Raw genomic sequence first — 21,781 nt, 5'->3', positions numbered from 1 at the left:
GACAGAGAGTGAGCAGGGGAGGAGCAGAGAGAAAGGGAGACACAGAATCCAAAGTGGGCTCTGGGCTCTGAGCTGTCAGCACAGAGCCAGATACGGGGCTCAAACTCACAAACTGTGAGATCATGATCTGAGACGAAGTCGGACACTTAACTGACTGAACCACCCAGGGGCCCCTTTTTTCCCCCTCATTTTCAAATAGATAGATAGATAGATGATAGAAGTATACACACACACACACACACACACACACACAAACTGCAGAAAATTTAGAAGTATCATGTTCCCGCTCTTCATTCCTACCATAACCCCAATTTTATTTAGGGTAACATGCGCCCAGGTAAAAGATGACATTTCTTAACCTTTCTTGCAACTAGCAAGTGCTAATGGGCTATAAGTGGAACTTAGATGGGCTTTCGGGAAGATTCCTAAAGGAGACAGGGGGGCAGACAGGGCAGGCACACATGCCCTTTTGTTCCAGTTTCTTCCTCCTTTTCGTGCCTGGAATGTGGATGTGATGGCTCGAACTCCAGCAGCCATCTTGGGTGTTTAGAATCAAACCTCTGTGTTGAAGGCAGTGATGCAGAAAAGTAGCAGGGACCTGCATCCCTGATGACTTTGTCCATGTGTTAAACAGCCCTGTAATACCTGCCTCTGGACTTCTTTTATGAGAGAGAATGACTTCCTCTGCTTAAGTCACCAGGGTCAGGTCTCTGTTAACAACAACAAAAGTAATTCGTAGCTTGTTTAGTACCTGACACAGAGTGAGTGTCCAGTAAAAGTCTGGGGCCGCACAGTTCTCTGGAAAGACCTCTGGGTGATGAGAAGAAGCATGGGCTGAAGAATCCCATTCCTGTTTTGTCACCAGCTCCCTGAGTGACCAAGTCCGGGCCCTCTCTGGGTCTCAGTTTATTTTCTGTGAGGCATGAGGTCAAGGTAAATGCCCCCTCTGAGAGCTTCTTCAGCTGTTATCCCTCTGAATCTGTGGACTGAACAGACCTGGGTACTCTTTTGGTTTTGTATCTTGCTAATTTTGTAGCAGTAGGTGGGTCATTTAGCCTCTTGGAATCCTGGATTAAAAAAAAAAAATCTCAGTCACCTCGCTTATCAGGCATGCAGGAAATGTTTATTGAATGAATGAGGAAGGTTGGGGACCATGTCACCTGTCTGGTTGCCTCCCCAGATGATAGCAAGGATAAAATGAGCTAAGCCTGCACAATGCCATCCCAAGAGTAGATCCCCGAAACTCAAATGCCTCCAGGACTGGGTTGACCTGGCTTCCCCCTGCCCCTTACAGAGCTCGGGTTCTAGGTATTTGCCAGGACTGACCTCTACTCAGGATGACCCTGCCACTACCCCGCCCCCCCCCCCCCCCCAAGCAGCTTCCAGACTGCTTCTTAGATGGCCAAAGTCTCTGGGCGAAGGAACAGAGAGAGAACCAAACCAGTCCTATGCCAGATGTGAGGAAGAAGAAATAGAATCAATCCCTCTGTGAATGAAGTTCCAGAGACAGCATCCCCCGTCTCCCCGCTGACCTCCTTCTGAGGATGCCAGGACTCCCGCCATCATTTGCCATCAGGAGAGGAGCTCCCGCCATCCAAGGAGCTCCTTGGTTCCCATTGGCCCAGAGCTCTACCTGTGCTGCTGTTTCCCAACAGGAAATTCAGTTGCCCTGACACTCAATCTCCATAGCAACCCTTGCTTTTGAGACACTGAATGGAAACTGCTGGTGTGGGGAGGCCAGTAGCAGAATACTGATTTGTCCTGTGTCTGTAACCACGGCTGCGTCTCAATACCTTTCCAGATACCTAAGGAGCTAAAAATACATCTGGTTCTGTCTGGGGCTCTCCACCCAGGCTAAGCATCTTAAAGTGCATCTGTGCTCTGACCTGCTAATATCAGTTACCTCAGGCAACTTGGGACTGGGGGCCACGGAACGGGGCACTGAAAGCAAAATTGCAGAGCACAGGTCTGGAGGGGTCTGCTGGAAAGAAGAGAGACAAGTGAGCAGGGTCTCCGGAGAGGAAACTGAGGCGTTCCGGGGGGACAGCCAGCAGACAGCACTAACTCCCTGCAGAGCGCCAGTGAACTTGTCAGTGCAACCCACGATCCCGGCATTTGGCCATTGGCTCATTCGACAACCGCGGATTAAGCCTCTACTCCATCCCGGAGTCCGTGCGGGGCGCTGGGATTACAGGCGTGAAGAAGAGAGGGCCCACGTGGGGCGTCTGGGCGGCTCGGTTAAGCGTCTGACTCTTGATTTCGGCTCAGGTCTTGATCTCACGGTCTGTGAGATCGAGCCTGGTGTCAGCCTCTGCACCGACAGTGTGGGGCTTCTTGGGATTCTTTCCCTCTCCCTCTCTCTCTCTGCCCCTCCCCCACTTGTGCTCTCTCTCGAAAATACATCAACTTAAAAAAAAGAGAAAGAGCGCACATGTTCCCTGCTCTCACCGGTTTACGGGATGTTTGAAATGGGGATTATCCCTGAAAGTGCAAGCCTACTACGTGTATTCCTGGATGTTGTCTCTGCTCTGCCATGAGCCTCTCGGCTCAAAGATTATTTGGACTCGTAACCTGGGCAGGGTTTCGCGGCACGGAGTAGGTGGCAAGCTAACACGGGGCCGACTGCAATGGCATGGAGCTGAGTGGCATTGCCCCTGCGGCCGGGGCCCGTCCCACCCGGGGCAGCCTCCCTCTCCGGGGGCCTCCCCGGGGCAGCCTCCCTCTCCGGGGGCCTCCCACGCGCTCTGGCCAGCACTGCAGAGGGGGTGCTCAGGCTGTGAGGTACTGCATTCAGGATAGATAGTGACCACTCCATGGACACCTGTTAAGGCAGCTCAGGACAAAGCGACAGGTTGAATTACTTCCTAGTGTCCTTGGCAGGATTTGCAGACGGTCCTCCCCACCCCCCCCACCTCCTTTTTCCCGTAATCACTGCACATGTCATTCAATTACTCCTGCATTTCCCAGAGCCGGAAGCTGTGCAGAGTTTAGAGCAAGCGGTGCGTGCCAGGGCTGCTCTGAAAAAGCAGGTGCCACACGGCCCCGGCCCCAGTCCCCGCTCGAACCCCGGCCTCCGCCATAAGGCACATGGGCCACAAGATGGAGAGACGGGGTTACGCGGCAGGCGCCGTGCAGGCACAGGAAGATCCCACAGATGATGCACCAGGTCACATGAGGGTGCCACCACGACCCTGACTGACTTCCTGAGCCTCAGGGCCTCAGATCCCGTGGCCGGCTGTTTGGCCTGGAGCAAAGAAAAGGGGCTGGGCTCCTGGACGCATCCCAAATCCGTTGGGCCATCTGGCGGAGAATGAGAATGATTCCATGCAGCCTAATTCTCTTTTTTTGGCAAAGCAGCTCCAGATCTGCCCGACGGGGGCATCTTTGCTTTTGGTTCCCTCCTGCAACTCTGTGGGCAAAACAACACCCTGACTCCTTCTGCCCGGATCATTTCCTCCTTCGCCTGAGGGAGTAGCAGCTCTCTGATAGTTTTCCTTTCCTTTCCTGCTGGAGAAAGGATCCTGTGGCTACCTGGGGATTGCTCTGTAACTGACCACCTGTCCCTACTGGTGGCTTTCTGCAGGGCCTTGGGGTGGAGCAGGGACTCCACAGACCTTAGACGCTGCACGAACCCTTTGCGGGGGTTGGGGGGGGGGGCACCGGGACGGTCCTCTCTTGGACCAGGACCTCTTTGCCAGGTGCTGGTCTCATTCAGGGCTGCACCTCGGGTGCTTCCGACCACCTCTACCCTCTGACTCAAGCTGCCTTCAGAGCCCATCTAAAGACACCTTCCAGAAACAGAGTCCCAGCAGGGCCCTTCCCACAGCTCTGTGGGGGAAGAAACAGTGGACAAAATTAGCTGATCAGGGATACCATTCCATGGCACTGCGGAGCCTATGTCCATGGCCTGGTTGAGGAAAGCGCCCTGTACCCAAGATCAAAAATCTGGGTCCTAGTCCTGGTCTTCCAGCGACCAGACAGCCACCTTAGCTGTGGCGAACCCCTCCGAATCTGTAACCCACCTCACCAGGTTTTCAGGAAGATTCATCCAACTAAGGGATATTCAGATGCTTTGAACAATAACATGAGGATGTGTGAATTTATTCAACACCTACTTTGTGGTTGGCACTAAGCTGGATGATATGGCAGACACAGAAATGGTGGCCTCCACCCTGAGGAAGTTTGCATAATCTGGAGCTGACGCCTCAGGGCCTCAGGGCCGCGAGCCTCAGGGCCGCAAGCAGTGTGACCTCCCTGATGGTTGTTGTTCTTTAGGCAAGGCAAGAGGAGGCAGGAGCAGGGTGGACATGTGACACGTGTGAAACAGGCCAAGGGCGTAGTCAGTGCTCTTCTGGGCCGTTAAGTGTAATAGGAGATTGGGGAGGAGAGAAAAGGGGAGTAAGTAGGGCAGGGTCCCAAGCATCCGGGAGGCCTGGTGAAGGAAGCCCATTTTGAGTCGGACTGCATAGATGGCCCGCGAAGGTATTCAGAGCTGGCTTCAGAGAGGTGGCTGAGAGGGTGGTGGGGGAGAAGGGCGCTGAGGGTGGGGGACACATAGTGAGCGAAGGTATGGAGGCCCAGCTCTGAGTGACACGACGGAGACAACCCTCCCAGTGGGGAGATACGCTTGTGAACACAGGTCGGGCTTTGGGCTCCAATTTTAGGCGCGTCACTTAGCAGTCGTTTGTCTTGGACAAGCTTTGTTTGTTTATTTATTTATAAATGTTTATTTATTTTTGAGAGAGCATGAGTGGGGGAGGGGCAGAAAGAGAGGGGGAGACAGAGGATCTGAAGCGGGCCCGCACTGATAGCAGTGGGCCTGACGTGGGGCTTGAACTCACGAATCAGGAGATCGTGACCTGAGCCGAAGTCGGATGCTCAACCGACTGAGCCACCCAGGCATCCCCGTCTTGGGCCTGAGTCTCAGGTTCTTCGCCTATGAAGACTTGCTAGCAATACTTATGTGCAATAGCTAGCGTGAGGATTATATTAGATCCGGGCCTGAATTTACGGCTCACTAGCTGCCTGACCCAAACAAGTGAACTGCTCTGAGTCTCAGATTTCTCATCTTTAGAGTAGGGATTATACCTCCTCCAAAGGATGGGGGTAGGATTGAAGGAGCTGATGTACGCAAACTATTTGGCATAGGGTAAACGCCCAGGGAATGGCGGAATGTGCCAGAACCACTCGAGGGAGGTGGGGAGTCGGGAAGTTGTTTGAGCAGAGGGGAAGGGTTTGAGCCGAGCCACCCACCCACATGAGTGTTCCATGTGAGGGGGAGCCCGGTGGGGAGCAAAGCCTCTCTCCATGCCTCTCCCAGGCTTGAGCCAGTGAGTTAACCAGGCCAGTAACCACAGCCCTGCAGGGAAGGCTTTCATACCCTGGACCCAAATGATCAACTTAACGGCTTTATAGCAGAGGCAGGGAAGGAATTCAGAGAGGGCTCTCCTCTGGCAGCCGAGCGTGAGCTGTAAACCTCTTTTCTTTGTTGGAAGGAAAAAGAAATCATTTTAGTGAATTTCTTTTCTTGCAGGCACACTGAGTCACAGAGCCTGGACATCTTCTCCCTGGAGGAAGCCTCCGAATTCCCCCAGACACCCCTGCTGAGGCCTGGAAAGGTAAGTGAGCTCAAGCTGCCAGGGTCACTGGGCCCTGGGTGCCTGGCTGAAGAGTGGGGGTGGGGTACGGCAGGCTGCACAGGCCCCAGGTGACTCAGAACCGCCCATCCCTCCTGTGGGGTGCCTCCTGGGTGCTCCTTCCTGTGGCCAGTCCTTAGACCGCTACCCGGAGCACCCAGACAGCTCATTGTCACGGGCTTGGTCTCTAAGTCCCCCTGATGTGGGACCTCCCTTGGGCCTATGCAGTCAGGAGAGGCAGCCTGGAGTGAGCAAAAACCGTGGATCCAGGACAGAAACGCTAGCGTTAAATCTCCTTGTTTTCTCTGCCTGCACGACGGGACAGTGTCCTGCCCTGCCTGTCTCTAGGTTCCACGTGCAGGCCGTTTGGGTTAATGTTGTCATCCTAACACCTTGCAGACAGTCATGAATGCCCAAGTCGCTTACATGCTTCCTTCCCTCTTGGGTAAATAATCCCAAACCCTTGCCTTCCAATCCAGTTCAAGTCCTGTCCCTCTTTCTGCTACATATTTTCATGTTCGTGGCCTGTGGAGCTTAAAGTCCTCTCACTAGACAGCCCCTAAGCCAGGCAGGGCTAGCGTGCAGTGGTGGGGAAGGACCTCACGGTGCCTAACATGGAGGTCCCACAGGGACTCTGGCCAAGAGTTCCCTGCCTTGCTGGCACTCCCTAAGACCCTCTGGTGGGAGCGGCTGCCGCCCTGGACACCCGGCGTTTTCTCTGTCACCTGTTACTGCCTCCCCTGCCCTCCATGCCTCCTGCACGGCACCCAAAGGCCGGAGAGTTAGCCAAGCCTCCAGGTGAGGCCAGTGCCTCCCAGCAATGCAGCCACTTGGCTTCGGGAAGGAACAGCCACCCACGTCCTGCCCGTGGGCTTGGTTGAGCCTCCCAGAGAGGCTGCCGGCCTCTCCTGTCCCAATGGCTGTGTCTGAGCACACAGCATTGCAGGAGCAGGTCTGACTTTCCTCTCTTCCCTCAGGTGCTGAGCTGGGTGCCTGGCTCAGAGCAAGTGTGGCCCTGATCACTGGGCTGGTTACAGGAAGGAAGGAAGGAAGGAAGGAAGGAAGGAAGGAAGGAAGGAAGAATTGTGCTAAAGGTCTCATCCCCCGAGGATCTGGTTTTCCTCAGGACATGAAATCTCTCCCAACACTGAAAACTCCTCCTCCCCTTCCTTGGGCCAGCCACGCGGGCATATTTCTCCAAGAGGATAATTCCATCTCTTTCCCTGGGAGTTTCCAACCCCAAAATGGCTCAGGCTTGCGCAGTGGTGCCAAATATGGCACACAGATTATTCTGAGCAACTCACAGCCTGGTCTTACACAAATAGTGAAGTAGAAGCGGAGAAGTGGATAATTCTGGTGTTCTCTTTCTTCGTGCCTGTCCTCCCTACCGTCATTGATTGAGTGAGTCACTCATTGATTCATTGATTCAAACTGTTACAGAGCGCGGGACACTGGTAGGTTCAGGCTATACACAGGGACCATGTGAGCTGTGGCCTGGGGAGTTTGCGGCCTGGAGGGAATTTGTCTGTCAGCCAGGAACACAAAGTGCAGGGGGTCTAGTTGATGGAAGGAAGGCCAGGGAAACTAGGAGGAGGGGGAGGAGGCCGGGAAAAAAGGAGTGTGGTCTGGGAAACATCTGGAAGACAGTGTTTCATCTGATCTGAGCAAGGGGGATCCTTCTGCCGGATTCCTGCTAAGGTGTTGGTTGTTAATTAAAGAAAGTGTTAGCCACCGACAGCGTTAAAGTGTGGCCCTTCCGGGGCGCCTGGGTGGCTCAGTTGGTTAAGCGTCTGACTTCGGCTCAGGTCATGATCTCGCAGTTTGTGAGTTCGAGCCCCGCGTCGGGCTCTGTGCTGACAGCTCAGAGCCTGGAGCCTGCTTCAGATTCTGTGTCTCCCTCTCTCTCTGCCCCTCCCCCACTCACACTCTGTCTCTCTCTCCTTCAAAAATAAATAAACATTAAAAAAAAAAAAAAGTGTGGCCCTTCCTTTTGACAACCGTATTTGTTTTCGTTGCCTGCTGCCTGGGAAGCGAGTGGCATTGGCATCAAGTCGACCTGGGTTCAAAACCTGACTGCCCATCGCTGTCTCTAACTTGGAGCAAGTCATTTGGTTTCTGGAATCTTCACTTGGTATAAACCGGAGACTATCTTCTTCACCCCAAAGGGTTGTTGTATGGATTAAATGGGATGGCACATAGAAAGGGCTTAGCTCAGAGCTGGAACTGCACAGGTGCTCAGTAATGTGGTTTTGACCTCAGAAAATTAAACAAGCGTTAATATGATCCAGCAATTCTACTTCCGGGTGTGTTCAGAGGAAATGAAAGGAGACTCTCAAAGAAATGTTTGTACACCCGTTATTCACAATAGCCCCAAACCGGAAGCAACCCAGGTTGGATGAATGGATAAACAAAATGTGATACACACACACACACACACACACACACACACACACACTGGACATTAGGCTTAGCCAATCACAAAGGGACAAATACTGCATGATTCCACTTATATGAGGCACCTAGAGTAGTTACATTCATAGAGCCAGACAGCAGAATGGGGGCTCCCAGGGGCTGGGGAGGAGAGGAGAATGGGGAGTTGGTGTTTAGTGGGCCGAGTTTCATTTTGGGGTGATGGGAAAGTTCTGGAGATGGACGGTGGTGACAGTTGTACAATAATGTGAATGTACTTTGGTGGGGGGAAGGGCAGAGGGACAGAGGGAAAGAGACAGTCCCAAGTAGGCTCTATGCTCAGCACAGAGCCGACTCGGGACTCAATCCCACCACCCTGGAATCATGACCTGAGCTGAAATCAAGAGTCAGGTGCTTGGCCGACTGAGCCACCCAGGGGCGCCAACAATGTGGATGTACTTAATGCCATCAAACTCTACAGTTAAAAATAGAAAATTTTGTTATGTATATTCTATCACAATAAAAAATGTTGCTTTTACTCTCTTTCTCCGGCAGTGGAGCCTCTACAGACTTCTCTCTTCTTCATAAGGGACGTGGACAACCGCAAGCTTGGTGTGACACTTCTAAAAGGTCACCACCCCTGAGCTTGATGCCTCATTATCAACGGATCCTGCCCAGACTCCCAGAGAGGGCGATTGATTAATCAATGTTCTGTCGAGGCCAAAGAGTCTATACATCAGGCTGTTTGGAAGGAAGCTGGCTGTAGATTGGAGTCAGGCAGAGGGAGGAGAGGCGGACGAACGTTCACCGAGTGTCCACCGTGGGCTGGGAAAAGTGCTCAGCAGTTGCCAGGCATACGAATGACAAGCTTCTGCCCTCAAGGAATTCACAAGGAACTTCTCCCCTTATGGCCAGCCGGCCATCCCCCACTGTGGAGATGGCAAGGAGGGGAAAGGGGAAACGATATAGTTTTGCAATTGTCTCTCTGGACTCAGGACCCAGAGAGTTTTCTAGGGCCCCTAGAAGACCTGGCTCCTGAGGCTAGCCCTGCTTACTGACCTTCAACACAAAAGTGCCTCTGTGTCCAGACCTGGAGGAACAGTCAGGGTTGTCTGGTGGGATCGTCACAGTGCTGAGGTTGGTAAGAGCCCAGGTCATGGGCAGAAAGGAAGGGAAACCTATCTGGGTATCCTGCTTCCTGCAGCCCCTGGGCGGGGGTGGGGGTGCAGGAGGGCCAGGATTTACTTCTGCTAGCATTCTCTGGGGATCACATGGCCCAAGAGTTGGGGAATCTTTATGGGGACCCCCCCAAATAGTTTAGGGTCCTGAAAAGAAGCTCTCATATTTCCTACATCCCCCCACTAGCCTCAGGCATATGGCAGATAGGGATCCCACTGCAGAGGGTGTTTGGCAATTCAAACATGAGGTCCCAAGTCCAAGGAAGTGTTTTAACTCATTCAACAAACACTTATCAAGCCCCTACTTCCTACCAGGCATGTTAATAATTCAGGCTATGCTCTTAAGCTGGACAGGAGATAGAGGTCTAAGTGTAATTTCTAAAAAGTTGAAAGTATAAGTCTCCTACAGATACAGAATAAACGTGTCAAAGATTTTATTTAACTCATCCATTAACGAGGTAACCAATAAAATACGCTGGTTCAAAGAGCCTTTAAGGAACTGGATTTAAAGGGAAGACACACCGGTGCACCTGGATGGCTCAGTCGGCTGAGTGTCCTACTTCGGCCCAGGTTATGATCTCAAAGTCTGTGAGTTCGAGCCCTGCGTCGGGCTCTGTGCTGACAGCTCAGAGCCTGCAGCTGCTTCGGATTCTGTGTCTCCCTCTCTTTCCGCCCCGCCCAGCTCACGTTCTGTCTCTCTGTCTTTCAAAAATAAATAGATGTTAAAAAAAAAAATTCAAAGGGAAGACACATCAAAATAAATTTCTTTGTAAGTTGGAGACAAATCTGGTAAGTGTCCTGCAGAGCAATTAAACTGGGGTTATCTCTCCTACCAGCCAGAAATCATTTGACTCTCTACCGGACGGTGAAATGGTCTTCTAGAGCGTGCCATCCAATAGATATATACTGTGAACCATGTGTGTGATTCAAATTTTTTTAGTAGTCACGTTAAAAAGTGAAAACGAACAGGTGAAATCAATGTTAATAATACATTTTATTGGGGCGCCTGGGTGGCTCGGTCAGTTGAGCATCTGACTCTTGATTTCAGCTCAGGTCAGGATCTCAAGGTTGTGGGATTGAGCCCCGTGTGGGGCTCTGTGCTGAGTGTGAAGCCTACTTAAGATTCTCCCTCTCTCTCTCTGTCTCTCTCTCTCCTTCTGATCCTCTCCCTTGCTCACACACGCTCGCTCTCTCTAAAATAAAAATAAAATTAATTAATAATATACTTTATTTAACCCAACAGGTCCAAAATACTGTCATTTTAACATGTGGCATTAGCACTTAACATGTTAAGTGCTCAAAAGCTCTATGTTGATAGCACAGTTCTAGAGAATTAAATAAGCTTTGGGTAGGTCTGTTAAACAAAGCTTCACTATGACAGGGCAAGAGTATACAGTCATCCTTTTGACCTTATCTAAATTTTGGATAATTTAAATTTTCCCTAATACAGTTGATATCCTAACATCTACATAGTTTCCTTGGCCCAATTTGCAGAAGTGCAGGGAAGGTGAGTCCAAACTATGACTCTTAACACAGTTTGTGCAGGGGTGTGTGGGTGGCTCAGTCAGTTAAGCGTGGGACTCTTGATTTCGGCTCGGGTCACAATCTTGCGTTTCGAGAGATCGAGCCGCGGGTGGGGCCTGTACCGTCAGCGTGGAGCCTGCTTGGGATTCTCTCTCTCTCCCTCTTTCTTTGCCCTTCCCCAGATCATGCTCTCTCTGAAAATATATAAATAAACTAAAAAAAAAAAGTTTTGTGTAAGGCATTCAGGTAAATACGGAGTGCAAACAAATGCTCTTGTAAAGGTGTATCGGGGGCTGTGTGGGGAGAAAATTCTGCTGGTGGGATGGGTGGATCAGGAAAGACTTCCCAAGAGATGAGTACTTTTCACAAGGTAGAGCAAATGGGGGCTGCTTCGAGCAACCTGCTAAAGCAGGACAGTGCAGAAGTTCAAAGAACACTCCTCCTTGAATGTGTGGGGAGGGAGGGACAGGAAATGAGGGTTGATGGGCCAGACGGTCAAGGGTCTTGGGCATCTCACCTCTACCCAACAGGGAGCCATGGAAGGGTTTTCAGAAAGGGAAGGACATGGTCAGACTTGTCTATTAGGAAGACCCTTCAAACAGCTGTTAGCCATGTGGCTGGTGGAATTTTCCAATTCCTTCCCCTCTCGTTACCCCAGTGGTGAATGGGGATGAAGTCTGCGTCAAGGTTGGTAGCTAAAAATATTTCCTAGGCATCAAATTACAGATGTGATGCCCAAATCCGGAGTGAAGAAGGCACTGGCCAAGCGGGCAAGGTGGCTTCTGAGGTCAGAACAGACTAAAGATTCCTTCTGGGACCTGTGGAGGGGTTGCAGGTGGCTTTTATGGATTAGTGACTTGGTAGCCAATACCCTGGCAGTCTTTGGGGCCAGGTGAGTACAAAGTAAGAGAAATCTCAGCTTGGCATTCACTCAGCCACTGGCCAAGCGAGGCAGGCCAGGACACAGGTTTGGGCTGTGTTTATCCCCATCATCTGGATAGAGATAAGGGCTGCCTTTGATTTCTCTTGCCCTTTACATCTGAGAAGTTCAGAGTACTTCATGGGCATTCTCGAAGATGCTGGTCTCTCACTCTGGCAAGAGGAGGGTCAGACAAGGGCACGGAAAGCTGGGACGGGCACAAATGGTGCCAAGAACCAGGAAAAACTCCTGAATTTTCTTGAGACACCTCCTTGGTCCCCCAGCTCATCAATGTCAGAGAAGAGGAAGCTAACCTGTGTCACTTCTAGTTCTATCTGAAGTGCACAGAACAAGCCACTTTGGGCCAAGAGCCTGTGGCCCCAAGGAAGGTGAGAGGTAGTGTAGGGAAGGAGAGATTTCGGGATGGCTTGGTAATCAGCGTCTGTCTTGGTGGTGTGTGCAGTGAGGGTGGGCGCCGAGGGGTCTTCGGTCAGCTTCCTTACAACTGATGTGTCTCTAAGTGGCCCGTCCGCCAGCTGGCTGTGTTCCGAATATCTGACATGGGTGCGGTTGCCTTCCTGCCACGGTTGAGACCTTCTGCTGACGAAGACCTCCTCTCTTCCGTCCTCCACCAGAGCTAACCCTCCTGCCCCTGCACCTCCTGGAAAGGCTGCAGAATGGCCTGGGCTCTTTCTCTCCGGTTTAGGTCTCCCCAACAATCCTCTAGTAGAGTCTACCTGCTCAATTTGGGAAGGTTCCTTAGTGTTCATCCAGGAAAGAAGGGGGAGAGGAAGGAAGTTAAGCTTTACGAATGAAATGTCAGGTACCGGGCTAAAGCAGTAAGAATGCAGGATCTTAATCGAGCCTTGGGGAACGTGCTAAGATGGGCAGTATTATCCCCAATTTTATAAGCGCTGTAGCTCAGCAGGCAAGTTGTCAAAGATAGCACAGCCAGCGGTAGATGCAAGGCTAGAGCTCCGGTTCTCCAGTTCCTGTCCACGGTCAGTCCCAAGGAGAGCTGATCTAACTCTAGAGAGATCTGTGATGGAGCAAAAACCCCAGAGTGACGGCTAGCTAAAAGGAGCCACCAGGGGCCACCTGGCTCCACCTGTTTTCAGTCTGTGCTGGCCCAGCCTCTAACTTCCAGACTAATTGTTCTTCACATTGGCGGGAAGTGGGCACAGCAAGTCTGATGAAAGATTCGAACCCTGCCTGTAGAATATAACATACAAACAACGTTGGCTGCAACTTTGGGGGGCTCACGCACCCTGAGAGTCCGGAAATGGTCTTTGAGACCCAGGAAGTCTGCATAGGAGCCTAGGTGGGAAAGAGAGCCAGGGTTTGGAAGGGTGGAGGAAGACAGAAACAGTGCTACGAGGGCAGGGCGGGAGCAGAGAGGTGGTCACTGACGGCCAGGGAAGGGGTCCCTGGGCTGAGCGTCAGGTGCACGGGGCACCTCCCAGGGTGAAGTGTGTTGGCATCAAGTGAGGTCACCAGAAGGCATCATGGAGCCCTGGGGGTGCTGAGGGGGGCAGGGTCCCCCAGGCCAGTCCTGGCCCATTCCAGAACTGGGTTTTGTTCTACAAATGGATTCAGGAACACAACTCAGAGTTCTAAACCTCCATTTGGCAAGCGGATTAAGATTTCTCCCCCTGGGGCGCCTGGATGGCTTAGTTGGTTGAGCATCCAACTTCAGCCTAGGTCATGATCTCACGGTTCAGGAGTTGGAGCCTCGCATCGGGCTCTGTGCTGACAGCTCAGAGCCTGGAGCTGCTTCGGATTCTGTGTCTCCCTCTCTCTCTGCTCGTCCCCCGCTCACACTCTGTCTCTCTCTCAAAAGTAAGTAATAAACATAAAAAAAGATTAAAAAAAAAAAGATTTCTTCCCCTGAAGCCAGAAGTGTCCACAATGACAATAAAAACCCTCAGAGTAACCCAAACCTTCCATCCGCCAAGCAAGGGTGGGGTGGCGTCAGGCTAACCCAGCCGCCAAGGCAGCCTGTTAAAAATAATGCTTACGTAAAGAAAACACCCCCAGAAAAAGAATCCCGAGTAATCTGGGCGGGCTGGAATAAACGCCTCCTGTTCGGACCTACCTCTGAGATGAAATGATCTATTTCTTCCTTGAACTGCTCCCCCAGTTCTGTTCATTCACGTGCTTGCTCAGCAGACACCCAAACAGTGTTTTGGGTTTGCCCAGCTGTTCTATTTCCAGCCTGTTGAGTTCATTTTAGGTTCCACGGTCGGGATTGGTCCCTCCTCCTTCTCCCTCCTCCCTTTCTCGGTCCTCCTCTTCCCGCATTTTCTCACTCCTCCCGCCCCACTTCCCTTCCGACTCCTCCGTCTCCCACCCGTCCTCCCTGCCTCTCTCCCCCACCCCCCTCCAGGATCCCTGCTCTCTGTCTCTCCTCTAGTGCTTTCTCCCACGTCCCCACTCTTCGGCTCCTATGCCCCAGAGCTCGCGGGTGTGTGTAGACAAGCCCTGGGAGAGAGAAGGACTGCAAGGTGGGGTGCAGGTGGTAGCCCTGGCAGCAGGCAGCTTGGCGGGCTTCTCTCTGGCTTCTCACGGTCAAGTACACAGGTATCACACAGGTGCTTCATGGCCACCAGGAGGGAAATGGCCTCGCCAGCCGGTCACCTCGAGAGCATCCATGCCCGGGGGCCCTGCATCATGCTTGGACACTGCCTCCATCCTGTCATCTCCCTAGTGAATGGCCCTAGCAAGGATTTCGGGCAAAGGGTTTCTAGTGCTTTCTGTTGTGGAAGTCACGCCTGCCAAGCCCTACTCCCCTGATTGTGTCTCTACAACACGGCGGACGTGCACAGAGCACCATTTGCCTGCCTGAGCCTGGCTAGCTGTTTCACCTATTTCACCTCTCTTTGCTCCTCCTGGCAAAAAAAAAAAAAAAAAAAAAAAAAAAAAAAGGCACAAGCAGCAAAGCCAGTGGCAGCTAAAATTCTGGGTGTGGGCAGTTAATCGATGACAGGAGAGGGGCCAGTGCCACGGGGCCAGCTGCAGCCTGTAGAGCCAGCGGTCAGGGGCATGGGGGTGGGGCAGAGTCAGGCTGAACGGGTTCAGGTCAAAATCGGGATGTGAAATCTGTCTGTGAGATTGCTGTTGGGCTGATCTCCGTGCCTTGGTTCCTTATCTGTCACATGGAAGTGATTAAAAGAGCTCTTACCTCCTAGGTTTGTTCTGAAGATGAATCCGCACAGAAGGCTTAGCACAATGCTTGGCCTGTCAGGTGCTCAATGTGAGCTATTACTATTTCCAAAAGCACCAGCTCTCCTCTTCTGGAGGAACACCCCAGCCCCTGAGGGAAGGTCAGAGGAATGATAACCTTTCACCTCAGGTAGTGCTCCAGGGGTTCCAGAAGACCCGTCTACCCACTTCCTCATTTAACCTTCATACCTCCTGTGGATGAGGGCAGGGGAGGTTGAATTCCCATTTCACAGACGTGGAAACTGAGGCCAAGCAATGTCATGGGACTGGGCCAGGCTCCTATGGAAACAACCCTCTCCAGCTTCTCTCTCTATGGCCCACTCGGGCAGCGGGGATTTTGCCCACATTGGTGCTCAGAGAGTTGGAGAGGGCAGGAGGCTCATAAAAGAACACTGGTGAAGACTGAGAACGTGGAATATGGAGAAGGGAAGAACCTGGGACACGAGCCCTTGGCTGGTCCACGTAGACTCCAGGGACGGTCTGAAGCCATTAGCACCAGGAGAGAAAGGCCCACTGGCCGGCCAGAGCCTGGGAAGCTGAGGGGAGTGGGGGGCTGTGGATGGGGGCACTGCTGGCAGTGGGGCGGGGGGGGCTGGGCTGGCACACAGTGGTGGGTGGTAGAGGGAGGGGCCCAGCATCCCAGGGAACTGTTCTGGACAGATTCTGAGACCAGACATGGGCTAGAATGACAAGTGTGAATGGCAGAAGTCAGGAGTGAGTGGCTAGCTCATTCCCTGTCTACTCATTCATTCCTCCATTCATTCATTCATCATTGAGCTCCTGAGCACCGAGCAGGAGCTGGAGATAAAAGCCTTAATAAGTGAGTAAATAGTAAGTCCCCATAAACAAGTAAATAAGCAACAGGCTATCCCTGTGCTAAGTCCTACACTAGAGGGGCGTACCAGGTACCGTGAGGGTATAAAGGAAGAGTCCAGGGAAGATTCTCACCGGAGGTGACAGATGAGCGGGACTTGAGGGACGTATAAGTCCCTTGAGGGATGTATGTGTTTGCCAGGCAGGGGACTCAATACTGGAATATGGAAGGGGGTCCAAAAGAGAGAGAGGGTCTTCGAGACAGGCAACTCCTATCACATATCACTTCTGATTTCCCTTTCGCGCTCCATTTTCTTTTAGTAATCAAAGCAAAGCCCAAATTCCTTGTAGAACTCTGGCCTCTACCTTGACTCACACAAGGAGCTCTTGCTTTCTCTCTCCTCTGGTCAAAACAAACAAACAAAATATCTACCCTCCCTAGAGTTCTCTGGTGTGAGGATTTCCGATAACAGAGAACAAGGCTCTTACTCCATAAGCTGAGAGGAGGTCTAGTAATCCTATGTCCTGGGAAATGAAATATACATGGGCCCTGATTTATACTACCGTGTGGATGACTGGCACAAGATACTTTTCTCTGCATATATTAGAACATGAAGAGAGGGTGGAGAGACTAGAAGGACCTGGGAAATGTGCGGGTGTTTGAGGTGCAGTAAGGGTGTAGCGTATTTAGTGAGGATAGACACAAACTCAAGAAGAGACATGGAGGGTTCTAGAAACCAATTTTCCAGTTCTGTCCAGGGAAATGCAGCTGGTCACAGTGCAGCACGCTATGTCCAGAGGGAGAGTGCTGCCATTGGAGCCTTCTCACACACCCCCTACCCTCACCATCCCACCCCCACCCCCCCACCAGGCTGTCTGGGAGCTGGTTGCCACCTGGGGGGGAGGAAGGTCCTGAGAGAAATGAGGTCCCTAATGGATCTGCCAGGAGTACAAACAGTATCGTTCCCTCAGGGGGAGGAGGAAGTCCTGAGGCATGAGGCTAGACGCAGCTGGGGTGCTGGGAAGGAAACTGGTTCTGACTCCTATTCCTATAGTGCCCCCCTGGTCCACTGAGACGACAGCACAAGCTGGCCACCAGGCTGACCATGTATTGGCTTGGGAAGGGGGAGGGTCCTGGGGGAGCTTCTCGGTGCCGGTAGTGGAAGCCGTGGCAAAACTCTGCTCTCCATAGCAACTTGGCAGCCGCCACCCCAGGGAGGGCCACCATGGCAACAGCCGGGCCAGGAGCCGCTCCTCTGGGGGCTCTGGGCCTCCTGGGATCACCCCTGGTCTTCCCGAGGGCCAGCTGCCTGGGCCTGGGCCAGGCGGGACACTGAGGGTATGGGGAAAAGTCTGTTTTTGTTTGTTGCCCCCCTCCTTTTTTTTTTTTTTTTTTTTTTTTTTTTAGTTTATTTATTCTTGAGAGACAGAGAGAGAGAGAATATGAGTGGGGAGGCGCAGAGAGAGAGAATCCCAAGCAGACTCCACACTGTGTGCAGAGCCTGACTTGGGACTTGAACTCACAAACCATGAGATCATGACAGGAGCCCAAGTCAGGAGTCAGACACTTAACCGACTGAGCCACCTGGGCTCCCCTCCCTTGTTTGTTTGATTTGAACATTTGATCATGGATATTGAATTTTAAGTGACTGTCCTTGGACCTGGGGCCTAAAGGTGAGAAACCATGGGGGGAGGTGGTGAGTGGGTCTCTAGGGAGATAAAGAACAGAGTTGCCCATGGTTAAGGAATCCCAGGCTTTGGTCCCTACAGAGGTCCCCTCAGGGGTAGTGACACCCCAGTGGCCCCAGGCTCTGTCAGCTGAGGGCTCAGGATGACCCAGAGGAGCCCCACTGTCCCACCCAGAGGCCTGAGCTGGACCAGGAGGCTCAGAGTTCCAGAAAGAGTGCATATGGGTGAGGGGGACTGGCTTGAGGGCCATGCTGGGCCAGGCCACTTGTTTTCTGTCCCTCTTTCCCACCCCCCAACCTCTCTCCCTGCCAGCTTTGTCTTTTGCCTCTTCCCATCTGCCTTTTCCCCAGAGCACTTACCCCACAGGGCTCAGCCCTGAGGGGAGACAGGGTGAATGAGCTCCCTCAGGTGGCTCACCGGTTGGGGAGGGGGTTTGACAAGTTCCTGAAGTTCCGAAGTTCTGGAAGGAAGAGCAGGAAGAGCTAGGAGAACTCCCCTCTCTGCCTCCCTCTCTCTCAGTCCTCATTATTCTGACAGTTTCTCAGGCAGGAAATGCATAATGTAAAGAGAAGAGCTTTCACGTTACTCCCCAAGGACTCCCAGGAATGCCCTAGAAGTGAGGTGCAGAAGCCAGCTGGAGACAGCTTGGAGGAAAAACATAGGATGCAGTTCAGCGGCTGCTTATGGCACGGCCATGTCTGCCCATTCATTCATTCATTAACTATTTACTGAGCCCCTAGCACTGTGCGGGGCCCCAGGTACTTACAGGGAGGCAGGCAATGGGCAAATACGTGGTTACAAAGCATGCTAAGCACCCCGAAGAAAATGAGCCCGCTGCAGTGATAGAAAACAACACGGGGCACTGGAGGGGGCCACCAGGGAAGTGACATTTAAAGCCACACCAGAGGGGTGAGGCAAAGGGGTCAGGTGAGGTGGGCACAGTGTTCCATTAAAGGTGGAAGAGACGCTGTGTGTAACAAAGGTTCGGGGGCTGAGGGAAGAGGGGTGTGGGGGGGCACGGACAGAGGTAGGGAGGGGTCTGAGGAGGCACAGGGCCGTGAGGGCCCCCCTTTACCTTGACAGAGTTTAGATTTTACTCAAAGTGCAGTGGGAATCCAGCCACTGTGGGTTGAAGATGGGTTAACGTGATCTAGTGTCCATTTTCGGAAGGCCTGTCTGGCTGCTGGGAGGACACTGGGGTGTAGACAGGCAGCTGGGGCCCAGCGAGGAAGGGGTGAGAGATGGAAGGCTTGCGAGGCATATTTCAGAACTAGGAATGACAGCATTGAAGTGGGCTGGAATGAGGGTGGGAGAGGTTATTATGTGTGTCTTTAGTCTACCGGTCTTTTGGCCTAGCCCCCCCATTAGAATGTCAGCTCCATGAGGGCAGGGGTCCCACCGACTGGGTCACTGTTGGTTCCCCAGGATGCAGTATGGGCATTTGATAAAGATTTAACGTGAGTGAGTGAGTGAGTGAGTTAAGGTATGAGAGGGAGGGGTTGACGATGACACCCTGGTTTTTGCTCAGCCTCAGTGTGGATGGTGGTAGCACATGGACGGGGAGAGGAGGACAGAGAGGGAGAACCGTGAAATCAGAGTCCAATGTCAGGGGAGTGTGGGGGTGCTTTTCAGGGGCTGAGCAGGCAGGGTGAGTGGGTGTGGAGAGCGGGGAGGGGAGGGGGTCGTACTCTCTGGTCACTGATGTACATGCAACATGGAAATCAGTGCCTGGGATAGAGAAAAAGTTTAATATATGTTTGTTGGATGAATGAATCAATGAATGAATGAACAAATGAATGAAGTTGAGAGGAGAGTTCTGGGGCTGGACCTACAAACATGGCTGTCACCAGCTTCTGGAAGGCGTTTATGACTATAGGAGTGGGTGAGATCACCTAGCAAAGTGGGTGTAGAGAGAGAAAGGAAGGGACCTCCTCAGGCCAACCCTAGTCCCCACACCGGCAATTGCTGATTTATGAAGCAGGGAGCCTAGCTTAGCAAAAGCAGAGCCTGGCCATTCTGGGAGACTCTTATGGAATAGCCCTAACGACAGGTAAATATGGTGACTGGGGGTGGGGTGCAGGCTGGCCCCTCAGCCCTGTGAGAAACGGAGAAGCTTCCAGCACCAAGAGTAGAAGGCCTCTGATCCCTCTGACCTGGAGCCACAGCTCTCCTGGCTCCCTCTCCTCAGCCCGTGATGCTATGGTCAGGCCCAGGTGAGGTTCCCCGGGGGGAAAGCAGCTCCAAGCGTCCCTGGCAGCCCTTGTGGCCCCTAGAGCAACCCATGCTATCTGGGGCTGAGGCGTAGTGACCACGGCCCCAGGTGACTGGGCCAGCTCACGTGCCACCTGTCATGTTGATCCCACAAAAGCCTGGAGCCGGGCAATGAGGGCAGGTGCTCACGGTGATAACGCTGTCAGGGCCCGGGAGGCTGTAGGGGCGGGTACTGGCCACACATCGCAGGGTATCAACCCAAGCGAGGGTATCAACCGAGTCATTGAACCAGATGCACCACAGATGCCAGTCTCAGCCCTGGCATACACCCAGGATTGGCTGGAAAGAGGCAGACAGGGAGTCTAGCAGGGAGTTCCCCTCCAGAGCGAAGGACTTTGAGGAAAATCATGCCAGGAAAAGAGCTTATCTGGGTCCTGTTAGGAAGACCCGGGCTCCAGACCAGCCTCCACCGCTGAGTAGCTGCGTGGCCCCCTGTCAGTCAGAACGTGTGAGAACCGGAAGAGGTCTTCTAATTCAACCTTCCATGCCGAGTGGAAGTTCTTCCCACAAACCTTGGCACGTGACCACCCAATGTCTCTCCGGACATTTCCAGGGACAGGAACCTCGTACCCACAAGGCGGTCATTCCTATTCGGCAGTTCTGTAAGAAAGGTCTTTTAGGGGCGCCTGGGTGGCTCAGTTGGTTAAGCCGCCGACTTCGGCTCGGGTCATGATCTCGCAGTCTGTGAGTTCAAGCCCCGCGTCGGGCTCTGTGCTGACAGCTCAGAGCCTGGAGCCTGTTTCAGATTCTGTGTCTCCCTCTCTCTGACCCTCCCCCGTTCATGCTCTGTCTCTCTCTGTCTCAAAAATAAATAAACGTTAAAAAAAATTAAAAAAAAAAAAAAAAAAAAAAAGAAAGGTCTTTTACCAAAGGCCTAGAAGGACCCAACGCTAGATGTTAATAGTGTGGCCTCCAGGGAGGAGCATAGGACTGAGGGAGGATGACAGGGCCTTCCTTCCCTGTTGATTTGGTATGGGATGCTTTCAACACCATGTGGGGAATTTGTAATAGCAGGAAAACAAAAAGCCAGGTTCTTCTTTATTTGACCCCGATCTGTCCTCCTAACATTTCCACCTACTGGTCCCAGGTCTGCTCTCCGGGATCAGAAGATAAGCTAAACCCACTTCCCCTCAGATGCCTTCAAATACTGAAGATGGGGGTCCCTTTTCTTCTGCAGGCTGAGCTCCTCCTGCTATAACTTGGTCTCCAGACCCGTCCCCATCCCAGTCACTCCCTTCAGACAATAAAACTCAGTGGGTTGCAGAGGAAAGAATCAAGAATTCCATGAGTTGGGGGTTATGCTAATTAACAACAGCCCCTTTTCTGTGGGGGGTGGGGTCAGGCACTACCAGGGCACCCACTTCCTCAATTTCAATTGAGGTGAATGAAATGAAAACCATTAAAAGCACAAATCCCTGCCCTCGGGCTGATGACTTAGAAGTCCCATTCCATTTACAAGGCAGGAAAGCATTGGACTCTTGGAGTCAGACTAGTTGGGTTCAAATCCCAGCTTGGCCCCTTTTTGGCTGGGTGACCCAACATGGCTGTCCTGCAGTTTTCTCTGTGAAACAAGAATAATGATGACACCGGTCTCGAAATGAGTTTTTAAGAGCATTAGATGTATCGCCCGGCACTCAATAAATGTTAGCTGTTTGGCATTATGACCCCCCACTCTCTCTGCCTGCTTCACAAGAAGATGAGGGCTTTACCGAAATGACGCTAATTCATAGCACTTATCTGAAAGATGAGGCCAGAAACCAAACTGGGGTGGGTTACTGGGGGGGAAGTTGCTCCACGACGCTCCTCCTCCCCCCCAATATTTGTAAGCAATGATCATGTGCCCAGGGTTTTACAGGCACTGCTCACTGGGTTCTCCCAACAGCTCCATGAGGTAGGTGCCATCAATACTCCCACTCAACGGATGAGGAAATAAAGATTCACACGGGTTAAGTAGGTTAAGTGACTTGCCCCAGGTCCCACAACTAGGAAGTCATGGGGCCAGGACTCCAAGCTGAGTGTGAGTGTGTCTGACTCCCAAAGTTGGTCTTGGACACCGGTGTCCTGTTCTTTGAACCAGCCCCCTCGTTTGGGCTCAGCCCCTGCTTTTTTTTTTTTTTTTT

At 52.3% G+C, this 21,781-nt stretch overlaps 1 protein-coding gene across 3 annotated transcripts in view; it reads right to left on the bottom strand.

Moving 5' to 3' along the window:
* Window positions 1-293: 293 nt before the first annotated feature.
* KCNC4 (potassium voltage-gated channel subfamily C member 4) overlaps window positions 294-21,781 on the bottom strand; it is a 46,423-nt gene continuing 24,935 nt past the window's right edge. The window contains exons 4-5 of one of the 3 annotated variants that reach the window (XM_042998145.1): window positions 1,904-1,978; window positions 294-1,067 (exon numbers count right to left, since the gene is read on the bottom strand). In XM_042998145.1, coding sequence (XP_042854079.1) covers window positions 1,905-1,978 — 74 coding nt within the window. In that variant the 3' untranslated portion in view covers window positions 294-1,067; window position 1,904. Of the gene's footprint in view, window positions 1,068-1,903; window positions 1,979-11,886; window positions 12,425-21,781 lie in introns of those variants that run through there. The other 2 variants (XM_042998151.1, XM_042998152.1) reach the window with 2 other exon arrangements.

This window comes from Panthera tigris, chromosome C1, assembly GCF_018350195.1.
Source record: "Panthera tigris isolate Pti1 chromosome C1, P.tigris_Pti1_mat1.1, whole genome shotgun sequence".
NCBI classification, from domain to species: domain Eukaryota; kingdom Metazoa; phylum Chordata; class Mammalia; order Carnivora; family Felidae; genus Panthera; species Panthera tigris.
The sequence above is the reverse complement of the archived record's forward strand: the minus strand, read 5'-3'. Positions and strand labels throughout refer to the sequence as shown.